The 13,812-nt window shown below is 34.5% G+C and overlaps 1 protein-coding gene across 2 annotated transcripts in view; it reads left to right on the top strand.

Annotated features, from left to right (window-relative positions):
- The first annotated feature begins 13,112 nt into the window (after positions 1–13,112).
- Positions 13,113–13,812, top strand: part of KIF2A (kinesin family member 2A) — a 34,480-nt gene continuing 33,780 nt past the window's right edge. Inside the window, exons 1-2 of one of the 2 annotated variants that reach the window (XM_024765335.1) lie at positions 13,113–13,205; positions 13,598–13,717. In XM_024765335.1, coding sequence (XP_024621103.1) covers positions 13,128–13,205; positions 13,598–13,717 — 198 coding nt within the window. In that variant the 5' untranslated portion in view covers positions 13,113–13,127. The remainder of the gene's footprint in view (positions 13,206–13,597; positions 13,718–13,812) is intronic. The other variant, XM_024765334.1, reaches the window with a different exon arrangement.

Below are 13,812 nucleotides of genomic sequence, written 5' to 3'. Positions count from 1 at the left end.
TTTCAAAACAATGGACATACGAGTTAAGACTTTGAAAATGTGTAGTTTGTTTACAGTATTAATGACGTTTGTCCCATTTTTAAGTTGTATTTTCTTCGTGAAAATTCTTAGCCGTACCATTCCCATTTTTCAGAATTCCAGCTTTGTATTTAAAGTGTAAGAAAGGAAATGCTAAAACTTTTAAATTTAGTTATAAACAGTAACATCTTAAATGTGATAAACCAAAACAAAAAGGTCTCTATGTTTGGCAAAGTCACATTCCCCAGGGATTTACTAAACAGCAACAGCACTGTTAACCACTGTCAGCTGAGGCATTATTTGTGCCCTTCTCTAATGGCTCCTTGTTCCACCAGAGCTGTTGAAGAAGGTGTGACGCTTACATAGTCCTCGTTAAGGATTCTTTTCATCACTGCTTAGATTAGCTAACAAAACCTGGATATCAGAGTTCGGGAGTGTGACTTCTACTGGATCTGCTGTAATGATCTCTGAAAAATCACCAGATTATTGTCTGTCCTCATTTATTGGTCAGTGGCATCTAGGAACATGGACATTTACTGTTGTAGAGAATATAAATTATAAACAGCTTTGAGGTAACTGGCAAGACAAAAAATAATGTATGAATATTACTGTGTATTTAACATTTTTCATTTTCCAAAGAATGCTGGTAGTAACATCCTTTGATTGTCATATTCTACTTTAAAGCAGCATTGTGGAAATCTCCATTTTCCCCAGTTTTTTTCCATTGGAATATCTTCATATTCCTGAATGAGCATCCTTTTAATAAGTTGAAGAAAGGAATTGTATGTTTTAAAAGACAGCTTTAAAACAAACCTCCTTAGACAACAAAAGTTAATTAACGTAACACATTTTGCTATGACTCCGCTTGGAAAGATGTACTCAAATTTGCATTCTACACTGGCACTGGTTCTTATAACTATACAGTTGATTTATTTTACTGGAATCAATATTTTATACAAAATTTAAGAAATAATAAGCCTATTTAAGATGGATTTTAATCACATGAAATGAAGTTTTAAGAGTTTTGAGGTTAGTGTGTTTTAAGAAAATTTATCAGGATTCTCTTCTGGTAGGAACTGACTTGGAAGAAAGTGCTTCTTTCAGATATTTATTTACCAACTACTTTGACTTGAGTAAGCATATGTATTTTACTCACCCTCTGGAAGCAACATCATGCCAAGCACTTCTTCTGAATGTGTGATTTTATAATTCAGAGTAATATTTAATTTTTTATTCTTCCTAGTATGGATGTTTATACTTTTCCTCTTAGTCCCTGTTTGCAGAGAGGAGAAAACTAGTTTTTATTACCGTTTTTTAAAAAGTCAGTAAAAAAAAAAAAGCCTTTCAAATTATGCAGTGGTATTCTGATTGAAAACTGAGGTTACTAAATGTTTTATCAAGAATAGATATACTAGGACTTCCCTGGTGGCACAGTGGTTAAGAGTCCGCCTGCCGATGCAGGGGACACGGGTTCGTGCCACTAAAAAAAAAAAAAAAAAAAAAAAAAAAAAGAATAGATATACTAGAGAACTATTTATTTTAATTTATTAGCATATAATCTAGATTTGTTTTCCTTGCATGGCTATATGCACATGAATGACCAGTGACTACTGGTTTATCCAAAGTTTGTGTAAAAAATTTTTAATATTTTTAGCTAATGATATTTATAAAGCATTGATTTTTGTCAGTGTCTTTAAATTTATCAAACTTTAAACAAAAATAGATATTAACTTCTAAGGGTTTGTAAATTGCCATTATAAACAATCAATTCAAGTTTTATTTTGACTAATCATTTTAATTGTGTTATTCTTTCATGTTTCAGTTTTGAAAACTTTATTTGCATCTTACTATTTTAGAAATATGAAAAGAAAATTTTATGGAAACAGCTCAAGAGGGACTGATAAAAATAATGTTTACTTTTTAGGAAGACTTGTTGCACGTATGCTTATGTATACCTCAACTCTAGGGTAATTAGAAATAGAAAAAAAACATGGAGTTTGTAATCCTAGGTATGTCACAAACAGCTGCAACCTCTGTAAAAACAGCGTGGGTCTGAAAAGAATTGATTGTCACTTTTCCATATTTTTCCTTACCTTCTACCACTATATCCTTTTAATAATGTACATATATTTGTTAGCATTTTAAATATTCCGACTTTTAAATACTTGTAATGATATTTTATTAGTATTCTTGACTGCTTTATTTTAGCTCTTGCATTCTGCATTTGCAGCCAAATTATACTTTATATGCTAGACAAGGTTTATGCCAGCCTAATTGGTTGCTGGCATTTCTTATCCTCACAGCTGCTGTGAATTCAGCTGTGAACTAGGAAACATATAATAGGATCCTGTTTTCAAAGACCAAAGGCAATTGTCAACATGTAAAAGTGTTTTTGACAGCTAAATAAATAGATGAGATTTTATGGCAAGTTAAATAGCACCAATAGCAATCTTAAGTAGCCGTCTTAATTTTAAAGATTAGAAAGTCCTGAAATATAGAATGCATATATTTGTTATTTTTGTTCACTGGGGCAAAGGTGGCTTGAATTCAGGTGTTTGTTCTTCTGTTCAATCATTTGTGGGGATTTTTCTTTTTAAAAAATCACTTGTCTTAATATTTACTAACAGATTTTTAAAATTTGAGATATGAACTTTCTCCCTTTGATTTCACCATAACGAAAAGTTGAGGCTTAAATGATGTAAAGATATTTCTTAAAGTGAACTAAACATAAATGGCTTTGAAATAAAGATTATGATTTCAAAATATTTTATATATTTACGTTATTTGATTTAGTAGATATTATTTTTATAAATTATCTGACATCTAAATTTGGGGTGAAATTTACATTTCTCTTAGGTTTAACCATATGAAATTGTCATTTTTTTTAGGTTATAAATGGTCAAATATAGACTCTTGATTTTTTTCTTCTTATAGTTACGGTGGTTCTCATATGATTTAATTATATGTAAAAGTCTGTTAGTTCTCAATAGTAGAAACCAAGAGGATCCTGTTTTTAAACAATACATTCATCTCCCACTGAGGTCAGGAATCTGTTCCTAAAAATCAGATGTTTTATGTGGAAAATGCTGCCTGGGAATCTGTTTGCCTTTATTTTAAATAGGAAAAAATTGAAACAGTAGTCATCAACCCAAACTTCCTAACCAATTTCAAAAATGTAACAGACACTATAAATTCACCTACATATAAGTAAAATATTGTAATGTTTAACAAACAAAAAATAAGGGTAACAAATCCATTTCATATACAGTAAAATCTTTTCTTCCATTATAATTGCTTTTTACCCATCCTCAATATTTTCCTTCAACATTTTCTTAAATATTTTGGGACTCATTCAACACTGGGGAAAACAGGATGAAATAAATATAAAAGGCTGTAGAAATACATTTAGGACAAGTACACGGTCTCAGGAAGTGGCTGACACTGAGTATTATGCTTGTGTTTTGTATCACTTTGATACTTGGCATGCTTTTTTAATTGTGATTCTGACCATCTATCAGTTATATTTGGAATGTAACTCAGAACTTTTCTTTGCACACTCTTGTTTAAAATGTGAATTGAGTTTTGGCATGGACAAATATAAATCTTTTCCTATTTAAATATTGGCCAAAATATCTTACATTGAGAAATAATTTTTATGAAGTTTGTGTATTAAAAACCAAGAGGTGTTCTACTGGGAAAATGATTGGGGGGATGTTCTGCAGGATTTCTCTGTATTTCTCAAAACTCTTTGCAACTGTTTTTTTATTTCACTCTCAACAGATGACATTTTCTACACTGTAATTTATCTTTACAAGTAGGTTGAAGTAAAGCTGAAAACTTTTAAATCTGTCTCTAGATTTAAGTTTTAAAAAATAGGGTTTTGAAACTAACAGTTATCATTAATTTATATAATAGTGTTGATTTTATATTATAGTGTGAACTTAACAGTTTTCAAATCTCACTTTCATTTTCTGTGAACATGAAATAGGACTTAAAGATGAATTGGCACTTCTGGTCAAAATAGTATAATAAAGTTCATGTATTGGCATCCATCTGCCCCAGACAGATAAGAGAAAACCTTTAAAAAGGAATAGTGAGCTCAAGAACAAGATATAACCATGGAGCAGAAATGGATCAGAAATACTGAGGGATGAGTGAGGCTGAGCAGGCAAGGTTTGACTCCTGAAAAATTTGACTCCTGAAGGATGATGGGGGACGAAAAAACAAAAAGAACCAGAGTCAGGTTCACTCTTTGAAGACAAAGATTTGTGGCTCCTCTTTAAAGATGCTGATCAAAAATTCCTGCTGATTTGCTTCCCAGAGGTAAGATTATAGGAAATTTTCCTCCATAGGAGGCAGTCCAGTGTCATTAAGGTAGAAATACAGGGGTGATACTCAGCCACTGTGCACTGGGTAAGTCATACCAATTATCTGTGGCTTTATCTGTTCTGATTGGTGGTGTATCTCACCTTTAGAAACCAGTAACAGGATACCGAGAGTCAAAGAATAATAAAGAAAATTAGAAAATAATTTGAACTGCACAGTAACAAAAATACTACCTATGAAAATGTTTAAGATGCTACTAAAGCTGTTCTTGGAGAGAAATGTGTAGCTTTAATTGCTTATAAGGAAAAAGATAAAGATGAATGAGCTAAAGCATTCACCTTAAGAATTTAAGAACCAGCAAAATATGCCGATAGTAAGTTGAAAGAAATAAGAAGGACTAAATGCAGTAATTAAGTATTTAATAACATATAGTAAAGGGGCTCAACAAACCCTTGTTGTTCTTGGAAAAAACAAAATTGACAAATCTCAGGTGAGATTTTATCAAGGAAAAAAAGTTGAAAAATTAGGAATAAGAAGTGATTATCATTACAGATGCCACAGACATTCAACATAATTATGAACAACTTTATGCCCCAAATGTGAAAACTTAATATAAATATCCTAGAAATATATAATTATCAAAACAGTAAAGAATAGAAAACTACAATAATCCTATATTAAGGAAATTGAATCATCTCACAAATAAAACCCTAAGCCAAGATGGTTTTAGCCAGTGTCTACCAAACACTCAAGTTTCAAATAATTCTTATTTTATACCAACTATTCCAGAATAAGGTTGGTATGAGAAAGAAAAACTGCTGGCTAGTATTACTCTTGATAATGATGTAAAAATCGAAAACAAAATATTCAATGCAATTCTAATCAGAATCCTAACAGGTAAGGTTTTTTAATTTTATTTTTAGAACTTGACAAGCTGATTCTAAAATTTATACAGATCTGCAAAAGACTAAGAAGATCAAAGAAAATCTTAAAGAACAATAAGGCGAGGCAGATAAGCAGAAGGAAGGGCTTTTCAGGAAGTGGTGCTGGAAAAATTTGTTTTCCATGGAGAAAAAATGGAAATTGTGTTACCATACACAAAGATCAAAATGACAGTGGGTTACAGTCCTGAATATAAAAGGCTTTGGAAAACTTTATTTTAAAAAACCTTTTTATTAGACTATAGTTGATTTACAATGTTGCATTAGTTTCTGCTGTATAGCAAAGTGTATCATTTATACTTATACATATAGCCACTGTTTTTCAGATTCTTTTCTCATACAGGTCATTACACAGGGTATTGAGAACAGTTCCCTGTGATAAACAGTAAGTCCTGTAAAACTTCAGAAGAAAATATAAGAAACTGTCTTAATGACTTGAGTCTCAGGAAGAATGTTATGACATAAAAAGCCATAATTGAGAAATATATATATGTATTTGACTACATTAAAATTAAAAACTCGGGGCTTCCCTGGTGGCCCAGTGGTTGAGAATCTGCCTGCTAATGCAGGGGACACCGGTTCGAGCCCTGGTCTGGGAGGATTCCACATGCCGCGGAGCAGCTAGGCCCGTGAGCCACAACTACTGAGCCTGTGCGTCTGGAGCCTGTGCTCCGCAACAAGAGAGGCCGCGATAGTGAGAGGCCCGTGCACTGCGATGAAGAGTGGCCCCCGCTTGTCACAACTAGAGAAAGCCCTCGCACAGAAACGAAGACCCAACACGCAAAAATAAATAAATAAATTACTAAACTTCTACCCCCAACATCTTAAAAAAACAAACAAACAAAAACCATCAAAGTCATCAAAAGACACCATAAAGAAGCTGAAAAGATAAGCCACAACTTTGGAGAAAGTATTTGGTACAACATATAACAGAAGATTATTAGCAAGAATATATAGAGAATTTTTGTAGAGAAGTAGTAAAAAAATTAAAAAACACATGAAAGGCCTAAATGGCCAAAGGAACTCAAAATAGGCATAACCTCATTTAGTCAGATAAATTAGGACCACAATATGATATATTAAATCTGACAGATACTAAGTATTATTGTGAATGTGAAGTAATTGCTAGTTGGATTGCAAATCTTTGCAGTTACAATAGGAGACATCATAACGCTAACTAGAAAAGTTATAGATGTTCCTACTCTGTATTTCTTCTCATTGTATATTCCAGAAATACTTGTGTATTTGTATCAGTACACATGTATAGGAATGCCTACAGCACCATTTTCCTAACAGCAAAAACATAAAAACAGATGTCCATCAACAGTAGTAGAATAGATAAATTTTGGCATATTCATATATAGTGAAAATGAGTGAACATAAACGAGTAAACATAAATGAGTGAACAGCAACATAAGTGAATCTCGGAAAAATAGTGTTGTCCGAAAGAAAGAGGTCTTACAAGTAGTGTCTATTTATGTACAGTTTAAAAGTAGGCAAACTTTAAATTTTTGTGTGTGTTAACATTTATAAATGAAAAAACTATAGAGAAAAGCCACAGTATGATTATCTCAACTATCAGGGTATTGGTTACTTCTGGTGGAGGGGAAAAGGAGAGGGAGTGGGAGGTTCACTTAGGGAGGGGGACATACGGGGTTTCAAAGGTATTGTTTCTTAATCTGGCTCATGGTGGGTACACAGGTGTTTGCTCTGTTGTTTTTTAAAGTGTAGATGTGTGTATGATATAACTTACAATAAAGTCGATGGAGAATCAGAGTCAAAGGACAACAAATTAGGATGGAGTATAAGAATTTTCTCAAATCAGAGAAATAGGATAGTATTTGGAGGGCCACATGGAAAGATTGTCACAGGTTCTAGGGAAAGGTATTTCTAACACTGATTAGAAATATTTCTAACTCTGAGCTTGTAATTCTGTATCTGTAGTTGTCTTAATAACACCAGTGCATGATTGTAATTAACAGCATAGACTCAGGAGAAAGTATATCATTGTTCCACCACTAGTAGCATCATTTTCCCAGTCATCCAGGCTCAAAAATTTCCTATAATACCTATATGTTATTTATCATTAAATCATAATGATTTTATTCCTTTGAAAAATCTCACATCTGTCCCTTTTTCTATTTTATTAACACCTTTGTTAACAGGTGATTACCGTTTGACTTTTGAAAAAATCAAATTGTAAATTTTTACTACAATTAAAAATGAGATATTTGAGTATCTCAACTGAGCCATATATAAAACAAACAAACAAAAACCTTTAAAAGCATATTGGGAAAATTCAGTCTTAGAAATTTTTTTTCAGAGACATCATTTGGTAAAAATAATAAAGCCTTCCATGCTGCATAGGTTCTCCAGATATTTCTAGTTACCTGATCCCCTGGCAAAAAGCAAACACTTAGCACTTCATTTGTTCATTCAGATCCAGTCTTTTTATTCATTTCTTATTGCTGGAATTTCACACTCATTTCTTTTTTTAACATCTTTATTGGAGTATAATTGCTTTACAGTGGTGTGTTAGTTTCTGCTTTATAACAAAGTGAATCAGTTATACATATACATATGTTCCCATATCTTTTCCCTCTTGTGTCTCCCTCTCTCCCACCCTCCCTATCCCACCCCTCTAGGTGGTCACAAACCACCTAGCTGATCTCCCTGTGCTATGCGGCTGCTTCCCACTAGCTATCTATTTTACGTTTGGTAGTGTATATATGTCCATGCCACTCTCTCACTTTGTCACAGCTTACCCTTCCCCCTCCCCATATCCTCAAGTCCATGCTCTAGTAGGTCTGTGTCTTTATAATTCCCGTCTTACCCCTAGGTACTTAATGACCTTTTTTTTTTTTTTTTAGATTCCATATATATATGTGTTAGCATACGGTATTTGTTCTTCTCTTTCTGACTTACTTCACTCTGTATGACAGACTCTAGGTCCATCCACCTCAATTTCACAGCTTGTATGGAAACACAAAAGACCCCGAATAGCCAAAGCAATCTTGAGAACGAAAAATGGAGCTGGAGGAATCAGGCTCCCTGACTTCAGACTATACTACAAAGCTACAGTAATCAAGACAGTATGGTACTGGCACAAAAACAGAAATATAGACCAATGGAACAGGATAGAAAGCCCAGAGATAAACCCACGCACATATGGTCTCCTTATCTTTGATAAAGGAGGCAAGGATATACAGTGGAGAAAAGACAGCCTCTTCAATAAGTGGTGCTGAGAAAACTGGACAGCTACATGTAAAAGAATGAAATTAGAACACTCCCTAACACCATACACAAAAATAAACTCAAAATGGATTAGAGACCTAAATGTAAGACCCGACACTATCAAACTCTTAGAGGAGAACATAGGGAGAACTCTCTATGACATAAATCACAGCAAAATCCTTTTTGACCCACCTCCTAGAGAAATGGAAATAAAAACAAAAATAAACAAATGGGACCTAATGAAACTTAAAAGCTTTTGCACAGCAAAGGAAACCATAAACAACACAGTCATTTCTTGTTGGTTGAGTAAACTGGACTATGGTAGAGATAAGCCAACATTTTCTCAGTCCTGCCCTACTAGATGTCTAGAGCTTCATCTTAACTGGTGGATCAGCTGCTTTTGACTCTCCTGACTTGTGGCTTAAGGCTTTCTGGGTGTTTGCATTAGTAATGGAAGTTGTGGAGATACCATTGTTGAGAAGACTGCTGATACTGGGTATTATCTCTGTGATTTTCTTTATCCTTTTCCTTACTGATCTCTCTAAGGCTGTCTTTCAAGATTAAAGTCCCTGTGAAATTGTAATCTGTGATCCTAATACAGACATTGTCCCACTGGTCTGCCTCTCCTCACACACTTAGTATCAGTACACTAAGTCACTTCTTCCTCCTTAGGAATGTTGGAATATTGTGTTAGATGCTTAACAATAAGAATGGTGGTGTTGGTCTTGCCTTTTGAAACATGCATGTGCTTTTCTCTATTCTCATTATTGTGGTAGTTCTGTTGGGAATTGCATGGAGACCTCTACCTGTACTCTTCAACAACCTCAACCACAGCCTCTCCATTTCCTACTGGAAGTTATTCTTTATGGTAGTCCATTGTTCAAATGCATCTTCTTTGGAGTCATTTCCTATTGATGAAATCGTGTCAATGTGTTATATTAAACCACTTCACTTTTCCCAAAACCTTTGTAGCAATAATCTTCTTGTCCCCACTAGTGGGTGTTACTGTTGTGAGGCTGCCAAGGGTGGTGGGGTGGGGGAGGAGTGGCTGTTGGGTCTCAGCCTCACTACTCGTGTTATGGAGATGGTAGCTCCTCTTAGATTGTGATGCTGGATAGCAGGGCAGCGCATGGCTCTCTGAGGTCTACTCTCTGCTTCCATTACCAGTTAAACTCAATCTTTCTCTTGTTCACATCCTGTGGCAATCATAGATACACTGCTTGGATCTCCCTTTGAAAAAAACGTCTTCAGTTTCAGGGAGTACATTTAGCTGACAGCCTCAGCTGTTAATATCTTCAAGGCTCCATAGTTTTTGAGCTGAGGCCTTGTGTTTCCCGGGAAACCTCCAGCTAGTGACTGAGCATGGTGTGAGTACTAGGCCCAGTGTGGCACTCCTCTAATGGTCAGTCTTTGCTCTGGAGCTCCCTGATGGGTTGGCCAAGACTGTCAGATCCGCATCAAGGTCTGAGGCTTTCTTTGCTCAATCCTGCTTTATGTCCCCTTTCTTTCAGAGGTTTCAGATAGGCATCATGGTCTGAAAGTTTTCCATGACCAGTCCTGTTTCCTTCTCCTTTTATCTTTCACAATAAACCTCTTGTCCTCATAGCTGTCTCAACATCTGCTTCCCAGAGGACCCAACTGACATATACTATTTGTACTGGTTATTTACCTGATTTCTGTCCAAATCAAATTTCAGTGAGCATTATCTGATTTCCCTTTTTTTAATCCTCTTCCTTGAATCCTCTCAGTCTTTTCCAGCTCATCGTTTCCCCACCCCCGACACTTGCTTCTCTTCTAAGGTACACTTAATCTGAGTAAATGGCACCGTGAGTTACTCAGTTGCTTTTACATTTGTCTTTCACATTTTAGTCCTTGACCCACTTAGAACTATTTTGGAGGGAGGGAGAATACTGTGTGAGATAGGGATCAGTCAGTAAAACTGGAGAATTACCATAGTCAGGGATGAACGAGGTCACAGAGGTAATGAGGGGTCAGATCATGTAGGTCTTTGTTATATGACATTAAAAGGCCTTTGGCTTTTACTCTGTGTGAGATGGGGAGCCACTGGAAAGTTTTGAGCAAAGGAATAATCTGACTTAGTTTTTACCAGGAATGTTTAGGCTATTCTATGGAGAATAGGCAGTAGGGCAAATCTGGTAGAAGAGAGAGAGTAGTTGGGAGAGAATTGCAGTAATCCAAGATCAAGGCCTTGGTGGCTTACAACAAGGTGATTTCCGTGGAACTGGTGAGAAATGACAGTATCTGGGGGTAAAACTCGGGCATCATCACTTTATTTTGTAAAAAGTCTCCCTAGGAGTTTCTGGTGCACAGTGAGGGTTGAGAGTCTATGCTACAGTTAATGAATTTTTACAGGGGTATTTGGAATTTTAGCCACACAGGCTTCTTCCTCATCAGCTTGATTTAGGAGAGAAGAGAAGCATAGTAATAATAGCAAGTGCTTTTGCATCTGACTGAGGTTCAAATCCGTGTTAGTTATTAGCTGTATAACCATGAGCTTCAGTTTCTTCATTTTAAAAAGAGAGGTAGCCACTTCATAGGTATGTTTGTTATGTTGAATGAACCAATGTAGATTAAATGAGCCAGTCTCTGACATATATGTGCTCACAAAGTAGTAGCTTAAAGAAAGATCTAGTCTATCATGTTGGTAAAAGTATTTTAAATTGATGATGCTCAGTGTTGATAGGGTATGGAGGAATAGGTCCCATTGTTGATGGGCATATAAATGGAGAGCAATTTTCAAATATCTATCAAAATTTCAATCTCCTTAACCCAGTCTGCTTCTAGAAATTTTATTTATGAAAACAGTCACACCTATGTACATATACTCAGTGCAGCATCTTGTAATGGCAAACAGTTGGAAACAATTTAAATTACTTCTAGTAAAGGAATAAATTATGATGCATTCCTTTTATGGAATGCTATGAAGTTGTTAAAATTAATGTTGATCTGTCATGGAAAGATTGCCAGTACATATTTTAGCTTTTAAAAAAGCATCAGGGCTTCCCTGGTGGCACTGTGGTTAAGAATCTGCCTGCCAATGCAGGGGACATGGGTTCGATCCCTGGTCCGGGAAGATCCCACATGCTGCAGAGCAACTAAGCCCGTGCACCACACCTACTGAGCCTGTGCTCTAGAGCCCACGAGCCACAACTACTGAGCCCATGCACCACAACTACTGAAGCCCACATGCCTAGAGCCCATGTTCCACAACAAGAGAAGCCACTGCAGTGAGAAGCCCGTGCACCACAATGAAGAGTAGTCCCCGCTCACTGCAACTAGAGAAAGCCCACATGCAGCCACGAAGATCCAACTCAGCCAAAACTAACTAAATAAATAAAATTTATAACAAAACAAACAAAAAACATAAAAAAGCACCAGTATTAAAGCTGAGAGTATGTACTTAAATCTTCAAAGTTTGAATTTTTAACAAGATTATATTTATTTCTTCTTCAAATTTTTATATGAGCCCATATAGAAAAAATATTGATTGACAGTAACTTCATACATAGACAGTAATACTTATAAAATTATTAGTATTCATATTTTCTTTAAAGATACCGTATGCCTTGTTATTACAATAACATTGTTTTATATACTATATATCTGGATTTTAAAAAGATTTTAGAGCTGTAAATTATTCTAAGATAAATTATAGATGCCTCAATGATTTCATTTAGGAAATACATATGAATATTCCATATGTTCAGCATTTTATTATATAATATTGAAGATGCAGATATATAACAAATAGTTCCCATCCTTACTTGACTAATAATCAAATGGGTGGGTAAGATGAAAACAGATGAAATAAGTGAAAAAATACACATATACACGCAGTACTCATACTCCTGTGTGTATATGTATATATATCTGTTGATCTGTGCGATGACAAGTGCATGACAGCATGTGCAATAGTATTTTTTGCAATGTTTATAATAGTAAAAAAAGTTGCACAAACCTAACTGACCATCAATAGGTATTAAATAAGTTGTGATAAACATAATGGAATATTATGTAAAAATGTAAAATATTTAAATCTATAGTTATTAACAGGTAAGATCCACAGTCTATTAGGAGAGGGAAAACAAGTTTAATACATAATATATAATGTCTTCTCTGTATAGATGGTAAATACTGTAGTCGTCAAAGAAAGTAAGGAGTGGAATGGATTTAGAGAACATTTTTAATTAGTATTTCCCAAACTTTTTGGACTCAGATTCCTTTTCTTAATAATTTTTAAACAATTTGATCAATTGTACAGTATTTGATAGTGAAATTTAAAACTATTTATATCTACATAGTATTAAAAAATTGCTTCATTAATTTTTGTTCTGTGTTCTTCAGAATCACTGTTGGCTCCTAGTGAGTTCCTGGTCTTGACAATTGGCAAATTGATTTATGGTCCCATAGATAAAATTCATTCCCTAATCCTGAGAATCTGTGGAAATCCCTTGTAAGGAAAGTAGTATCATAGTTTTGTAAGTTTGTAAATTATAAAATTGTTTTTGACAGTGTTTAGGAGTACCATAATTTGTGGCATTTTAAAAGTGTATATTTTATTCTCACTTAGGCCGAATACATCAAGCAATGGTAACATCTTTAAATGAAGATAATGAAAGTGTAACTGTTGAATGGATAGAAAATGGAGATACAAAAGGCAAAGAGGTATGATCACTGGGTTGAATTTTATTTCTAGTCTTATAATCAAGATTCTGAATATGAAACAAAATAGAAAACTGTATAGTTTAATATAGTGCATGTATCCTTTATCATTCTTGAAAAACTTTCAAGTGATTAAAAAATTTCACTGATAAAAAGGTAGATTCCTCCTGCATATCTTATGTGATTGGACATATGATCAAGACAACAAAGTACTAACTTAAGAGAGATTCTTTTAAATATATGTGGGTTATAATTCTAGATAATTTAATTTTCAAGGTAATAATGTTCCTTAGGCTGAAATTGTTTAACATTTATTCTCTGTGTATAAATTTATTTGAAAATGAAAGGTTAATTGTCCAAATTCACTCTCAAAATATATGCATTTTATCAAACAGATTGACCTGGAGAGCATCTTTTCACTTAACCCTGACCTTGTACCAGATGAAGAAATTGAGCCCAGTCCAGAGACACCTCCACCTCCAGCATCCTCAGCCAAAGTAAACAAAATTGTAAAGGTTAGTGATGCAAATTCAGAGCAGGGTGTGTGTGTATTTTGGTTTGAAATGGGGCTGTGAAGAGTATGTTTAAGTATTTGTTTGCTTTTTTAGTA

Source organism: Neophocaena asiaeorientalis, unplaced genomic scaffold, assembly GCF_003031525.2.
Source record: "Neophocaena asiaeorientalis asiaeorientalis breed wild unplaced genomic scaffold, Neophocaena_asiaeorientalis_V1.1 scaffold198, whole genome shotgun sequence".
Classification (NCBI taxonomy): Eukaryota; Metazoa; Chordata; class Mammalia; order Artiodactyla; family Phocoenidae; genus Neophocaena; species Neophocaena asiaeorientalis.
This window is presented reverse-complemented; position numbering and strand designations above follow the sequence as displayed.